At 47.5% G+C, this 7,831-nt stretch overlaps 1 protein-coding gene across 1 annotated transcript; it reads right to left on the bottom strand.

Annotated features, from left to right (window-relative positions):
• Positions 1-263: 263 nt before the first annotated feature.
• Positions 264-4,192, bottom strand: LOC133361905 (baculoviral IAP repeat-containing protein 7-B-like). The gene is made up of 3 exons (XM_061580881.1): positions 4,118-4,192; positions 1,705-1,756; positions 264-1,211 (listed from the first exon to the last, which is right to left on the bottom strand). Exons 1-3 carry the CDS (start codon positions 4,190-4,192, stop codon positions 1,015-1,017), a joined length of 324 nt encoding a protein of 107 aa, XP_061436865.1. The 3' UTR covers positions 264-1,014.
• Between the last annotated feature and the right edge of the window lie 3,639 nt (positions 4,193-7,831).

Below are 7,831 nucleotides of genomic sequence, written 5' to 3'. Positions count from 1 at the left end.
TCGGGATTTTTATTCTTTTATTTTTATTAATTTAAATTTCATTTTTTACCTAAGTGACTTTACCGAAAAAAATAAGAGTATGAATCCTTGCAGTCACGAAAGCTTCAAATCTAGAATCCCCTAAAATTATTTCTCACGCGACAGAGAGGGAAAAAAACCCGCCACTTTTTAGAAACAAAAGCACAAAGCGGTCCACACACAGCCCAAAAATCACCCATCCACCGCCGTGTAGCGAGTAGCAGCAGCTATGAAGGCTACCGGCACTTATAAATGTAATAACTCACAAATGTAAAATTGTTTTACACACGGAAACTTTGCGTAACATTCCAATTCAAATAAAGGTTACAGAACAGTCTTTAACATAACTTCTTCACTTCAAGTCTGGCATCAAACGCCTTCAAATCACCGCACTCGTGTTAACGCTTTCCCATGCCACCATTGCATTGTGTCCCACAGAGTTGTAAGTGTAATAACTCACAAATATATATTCGCCTTAAAATCACCGCAATCTTTGACCCTTCCACCCATTGCATTGTGTCCCACAGAGTTGTACATGTAATAACTCACAAATATATATTCGCCTTAAAATCACCGCAATCTTTGACCCTTCCACCCATTGCACTGTGTCCCACAGAGTTGTAAATGTAATAACTCACAAATGTATAAATTGTTAACAAATAAACTTTGCGTACCATCCTGGTTAAAGTACAAATTAAAGAACAGCCTTAAACTTCACTTCTTCACTTTCAAAGTCTGACATCGTACGCCTTCAAATCACCACACTCTGATCGTTATCAATGAACCCTTTCACATTCCGGAAACCAAAAAATAAGCTGATCTATGGGTGGAGGGCGGTGGCCGAGTTAAATTGCCCTCCCCGTGCCTCTCACCGCTTGCCAGCGACCGGCCTATGTCTCGCAACGGGAGAGGGAGGAGGGGTTAATCAACTAACTGGCCCCAACGGTCGGAATCCCGGGCGGTCGTTTCTCTCTCTTCCTTCCCACGGCCGTCCGCCTAAGCCATGATGGCCCGGAGCGCCCTTCTCACGGCCACGCGGCACACGGGACACTCGCTCAGGGAGAGGGCGCAGTGGCCGCACGTCACCACGTGTCTGCACGGCGTGAAGATGATGGACACCTCGTGCTCCATGCACACTTTGCAGGACAGCCGCTCTTCCAGCTTGTCCAGAAGCTCCTCGACCGATGGCGATGCTGTGGACAAAGTGCGCGCACAGACACACACGCACACACACAGAGACACACACGCACGCACAGACGGAAGCACACACACACAGACACGCAAGCACACACACACAGACACACACGCACACACACAGAGACACAGAGACACACACGCACGCACAGACGCAAGCACACACACACAGACACACACACTTTCAGCGGTTTCAAAAATGATCATCAGACTGCTTACATATGGGGCGCAAAGGTGGCGAGATGCTGACCACCTCGTCTGGTATACATGAGGTCGTGGGTTCAATCGTGACCCTGATGCGACGCCTGTTGAAGTATATTTAGAGCCTGCGTCTCCCTCTCCCTCGTCATCACCGTGGCTATGAGATGTTAACCACCTCGCCTCGTATACATGAGGTCGTGACCCTCACCTGGTTCAGACTCTCACCTGTATCAGACCCTCACCTGTATCAGGTGAGGGTCTGATAAAGTGCGCAGGGATCCGTCGCCTTACCGTGCTCAATCTCCGCAGTTGTACTCTGCGGCGTCTGTCCCGGTAGTTGAGCCTCAAAACGAGAAATAAAATGAACATCTCGTCAGTAAGAATCATCGCCGGTGTCACACAGAGCCGACAAAATGGATAAAATACGCGAGCGACGACCGATCGCGTTCAAAACAATTGCAACTTTTTGCACCGTTACTCTGTGCTCAATTTGCAATTGGCATATCGGCAAACCAAACCAATCCGCGCTAATGACGGGGGCAGGGCAGCTGCAGACGGCTCAAAATCGTGGAGCATCCTTAAATATCTTTATCAAGTTACCATTTTCCGTGGATCTCCATGCCAAAAACCCAGATTATAGTTCTATATAGTTATAGAGTACGTTTAATCTGGCTGTCGCCTGATGAAGCTCGTTGTTGTAATTACTGGTGAAACGTCGTACTCAGATTCTAAATGTTGTTATACACTATACACTACTCCACTATACACTACTATATTTACAATAAGCATATTGGTAATAAAACCACATTATTTTTACCCCTGAATGATTAACAACATTTCAGCTGGCTGCAAGTGTCAGTCTTTCGGTAAAGTCACGTAGGTAAAAAATGAAAAAAAAATCTAAAATAAAAATAAAAAATAAATAAAAAATCACGACGTTTCGGAGGCAACACAAGTCTCCGTCATCAGGTGGGACCGTCACAGCCAGATTTGCTGCATTTTTATTTTATTTGTATTAATTTTAATTTCATTTTTTACCTACGTGACTTTACTGAAAGAACTAAGAGTATGAATCCTTGCAGTCACGAAAGCTTCAAATATAGAATTAAGTTTGAGTCTATTTGTGTTCAAGACCGGTGATAAACTCCATCAAGAGACAAGACCGGTCTCGTCTGTTCGACGACCGGGGCTGACCAAGGTCAACGTTAGATGATCTAGGCGCACACACGCAAACGCTTCAAAACAACAAATGCAACATTCAGTCGTATTTTCGTGTCCAATATCATCAATATCATCCATAAGAGGCTTTTTTTTATGATGTCATCTGGAATCAACGGTATAAGTACAGGGTGATCCAGTTATGAATACCCCGCCAAATAGTATGGGGGTGGGGGAAATTATAGAGGAAATAACATTAAAGTACAATCTTGATTTGAATTACAGTAGACTCTGGGTTATACGCACGCGGTTTGTTCGATTTGCAGATGAACCGCGCACCTGAAATTTTGACGGAGATTAAAAACTCGTGGATATTCCCCTGAAGCCCAACTAATCTAAAAACAGTTGATACAACATTGGTAATTCTTGGAAATTTGTATTACAAGTCACGCGGTGCTTAAACCGAACAAATATGTTGCCCCGATTAATCCTAAATCCACGTGATCGTCTCTAAAGCACAGCAGTTGCAATGTCTTTACAACAGTGGGCAGAGTTTCATTGATTTTGTTGCCATGGCTTTTCTGTCAAAATGAGCCGACTCTTCTGCAGGAAAGTCTTAACACTGAACATGGTTATAGGCATAAAGCATTGAAGAATTGAGACTCATCCACAAGGGCGCAGTGGTGGCTAGGAGATGTTAACTACCTCGCCTGGTATGCAGGAGGTCATGGGCTCGATCCCGACCCTGACATCTGCTGCTGCCTATTTGGAGTTTGCGTGTCTCTCTCTCTCTCCCCCCATGGTCGCGTGGATTTTTCTCCGGGACCTCCGGTTTCTCCCCTCCACATGTAGAATGCAGGTCACGTGTGAGGGTAATCGACAAGTATAAATGTCCACGCGACGATGGTGAGCCCACTTCGTTGAGCTACGTCGCTGCTTTGCGTGACGGAGAGGCTCGGCATCTGAAACAAATAGCTATGCCACCGCAGCTCAGTTGGGCGCTCACCAGCTTCAGAATAACTGTTTAGCACGGGGTGCTTAGACAAGATGTTCACACTTATTTGGGACTATCGTTTTTAATTGAAAAAAATACGATCACGAATGTATGTCAATAGATTCAAAAATTTCGATTTAAAGCTTTCGTGACTGCAGGGATTCATCTTCTTGGTTCTTTCGGTAAAGTCAGAGTCTCATTCAGACTCTGTCTTCTCGACAGACCTGTTCTTCACCTGAGGACGGCTGCTTGCGTTGTGGCCGAAATGTCGTGAGAATAATTTTATTGTTTTATTTTTATTATTTTATTACTTCCCTTCTACGTGACTTTACCGAAAGAACCAAGAAGATTCAAAAGTCAAAGAGTCTCCACTTATTCGCCATCGTTGTCGAAACATGCCTGGAATCATCTCCAGTTGGTACCCAGAGCCCAGAGGCACATTTCTTAGTTGCAAATTCTCAGAAGCACCCTGCATGCGTTTTAGGAAGGACCCGCATCGCCCCAAACGAGCGATGTCAGGACGTCACCGGCGCCCTCTCTGGCGTCGCCCACCTTGAGAGCGCAGGCGGGGAAGTGCCTGGCGTGCTCCCGGACGGGGTCGTCTCCCGCCTTCCAGCGATGCATCATCCCGCCGCAGCGGAAACAGGCCACAGGTCGTCGGGGCCCACGCGGTAGAGTCCGGCCCGCGCTAAGTCCGCGGGCCGCACGGGGGACGACTCGGGCCACCCCTCGGAGAAGGACAGCAGCCTGGCCGCTTCGGCGTGCATCTCCGAGGCCGACGAAGGCGGCGGTGGGATCCGGTCCGAGCGGGACACCGGGGGAGCGGGGCGTCTCGCCGCCAACGCCCTGCAAAAGGCCCGAGTCTCTACGACGCGCGACATCGACGGAGCGAAAAGGATACGGGGCAATTTTGGGGAGAAGAAATCGTTGTGCGAATGCTTTTGCAACGGACAAGTCGGCCCCGTGGGCTCTCTTGTGGAAGATCACTCGAGAAACGTCGAGCCTTCTCCTCCTTTCCGGCGTGAAAGAGACGGGTAGTTTAAACACCGGCGATGGGAAATGGCACGCCTCCTGTTGTCACTCTCGACAGCTCCTGAATACGGGAAGAAAAAGTTGGGCGGCAAGTGTCATTAAAAACGGACATCTTTTAGTGACTTGAAACTTTGGTTTAAACAATTCATCCATAACAGGTTTTGTGGGGTTAGATCGCGTAAATATATTAATGTTAAATCCGCCACCACCCGACACAGCCAACTAGTAAGGGTTGTCACGTAAACAGAACAACCTCTATTATGGATGATATTGGTCGCCAAAGCCTACGTGTTAAAAAGTTAAACAGTTCAGTCTGTCACTTCTGACAAACGTTTGCACAGCAATAAAAGGGCACACAAAGTCTGGATGGTCCTGTAGCAAACGGAGTTTTGAGGGTTATCTGGTGTGAGAAAAAACAACACTACCCATAGACTCAGCACCGCACCATAGACTCAACACTGCACCATAGACTAACACTGCCCAGACTCAGCACTGCACCATAGACTCAGCACTGCCCCATAGACTCAACACTGCACCATAGACTCAACACTGCACCATAGACGCAACACTGCACCATAGACTCAACACTGCACCATAGACTCAACACTGACCATAGACTCAACACTGCCCATAGACTCAACACTGCACCATAGACTCAACACTGCACCATAGACTCAACACTGACCATAGACTCAACACTGCACCATAGACTCAACACTGCCCATAGACTCAACACTGCACCATAGACTCAACACTGCACCAGACTCAACACTGCCCATAGACTCAACACTGCACCATAGACTCAACACTGCACCATAGACTCAACACTGTCCATAGACTCAACACTGTCCATAGACTCAACACTGTCCATAGACTCAACACTGTCCATAGACTCAACACTGCACCATAGACTCAACACTGCACCATAGACTCAACACTGTCCATAGACTCAACACTGCACCATAGACTCAACACTGCCCATAGACTCAACACTGCACCATAGACTCAGCACTGCCCATAGACTCAACACTGCACCATAGACTCAACACTGCACCATAGACTCAACACTGCCCCATAAATCTAAACACTGCCCCATAGACTCAACACTGCCCCATAGACTCAACACTGCACCATAGACTCAACACTGCACCATATACTCAACACTGGCCATAGACTCAACACTACCCATAGACTCAACACTGCACCATAGACTCAGCACTGCCCATAGACTCAACACTGCACCATAGACTCAACACTGCCCATAGACTCAACACTGCACCATAGACTCAACACTGTCCATAGACTCAACACTGCACCATAGACTCAACACTGCACCATAGACTCAGCACTGCCCATAGACTCAACACTGCACCATAGACTCAACACTGCACCATAGACTCAACACTGCCCCATAGACTCAACACTGCCCCATAGACTCTACACTGCCCCATAGACTCAACACTGCCCCATAGACTCAACACTGCACCATAGACTCAACACTGCACCATATACTCAACACTGGCCATAGACTCAACACTACCCATAGACTCAACACTGCACCATAGACTCTACACTGCCCATAGACTCAACACTACACCATAGACTCAACATTGCCCATAGACTCAACACTGCCCATAGACTCAACACTACCCATAGACTTAACACTGCACCATAGACTCAACACTGCCCATAGACTCAACACTGCACCATAGACTCAACACTGCCCATAGACTCAACACTGCACCATAGACTCAACACTGCCCATAGACTCAACACTGCACCAGAGACTAAACACTGTACTTTTGGCGTCATCTGGTCCAACCCATATGAGACTAGGCTCGAAGGAAAGCTGTCTCGGGTGTGGACCAATCAACTTCAAGGACAGTGCACATTATCAGAGTTATGTCTTTTGTTTGTATTTATGACTGCAGGTATTGCGGTCTATGCAAACATGACTCCTTGCAAAAAGGTGTCAGTTTTGTTGCCAGATAGAAGGGTAAAGAACCAATTACTGTCCATAGACTCAACACTGTCCATAGACTCAACACTGTCCATAGACTCAACACTGCCCATAGACTCAACACTGCACCATAGACTCAACACTGCCCCATAGACTCAACACTGCCCCATAGACTCAACACTGCACCATAAACTCAACACTGCCCATAGACTCAACACTGCCCATAGACTCAACACTGCACCATAGATTCAACACTGCCCATAGACTCAACACTGCCCCATAGACTCAACACTGCCCCATAGACTCAACACTGCCCCATAGACTCAACACTGCACCATAGACTCAACACTGCCCATAGACTCAACACTGTCCCATAGACTCAACACTACCCATAGACTCAACACTGCCCATAGACTCAACACTGCACCATAGACTCAACACTGCCCATTGACTCAACACTGCACCATAGACTCAACACTGCCCATAGACTCAACACTGCCCATAGACTCAACACTGCCCATAGACTCAACACTGCACCATAGACTCAACACTGCCCATTGACTCAACACTGCACCATAGACTCAACACTGCCCATAGACTCAACACTGCCCATAGACTCAACACTGCCCATAGACTCAACACTGCACCATAGACTCAACACTGCCCATAGACTCAACACTGCCCATAGACTCGACACTACCCATAGACTCAACACTACCCATAGACTCAGCACTGCACCATAGACTCAGCACTGCCCATAGACTCAACACTGCACCATAGACTCAACACTGCCCATAGACTCAACACTGCCCCATAGACTCAACACTGCACCATAGACTCAACACTGTCCATAGACTCAACACTGCACCATAGACTCAACACTGCACCATAGACTCAGCACTGCCCATAGATTCAACACTGCACCATAGACTCAACACTGCACCATAGACTCAACACTGCCCCATAGACTCAACACTGCCCCATAGACTCAACACTGCCCCATAGACTCAGCACTGCACCATAGACTCAGCACTGCCCATAGACTCAACACTGCCCCATAGACTCAACACTGCACCATAGACTCAACACTGCACCATAGACTCAACACTGTCCATAGACTCAACACTGCACCATAGACTCAACACTGCACCATAGACTCAACACTGCCCCATAGACTCAACACTGCCCCATAGACTCAACACTGCCCCATAGACTCAACACTGCCCCATAGACTCAACACTGCCCCATAGACTCAACACTGCACCATAGACTCA

This window comes from Lethenteron reissneri, unplaced genomic scaffold (genome assembly GCF_015708825.2).
Source record: "Lethenteron reissneri isolate LAM-NWPU_2019-01 unplaced genomic scaffold, ASM1570882v1 scaffold_1280, whole genome shotgun sequence".
Lineage (NCBI taxonomy): Eukaryota > Metazoa > Chordata > Hyperoartia > Petromyzontiformes > Petromyzontidae > Lethenteron > Lethenteron reissneri.
The sequence above is the reverse complement of the archived record's forward strand: the minus strand, read 5'-3'. Positions and strand labels throughout refer to the sequence as shown.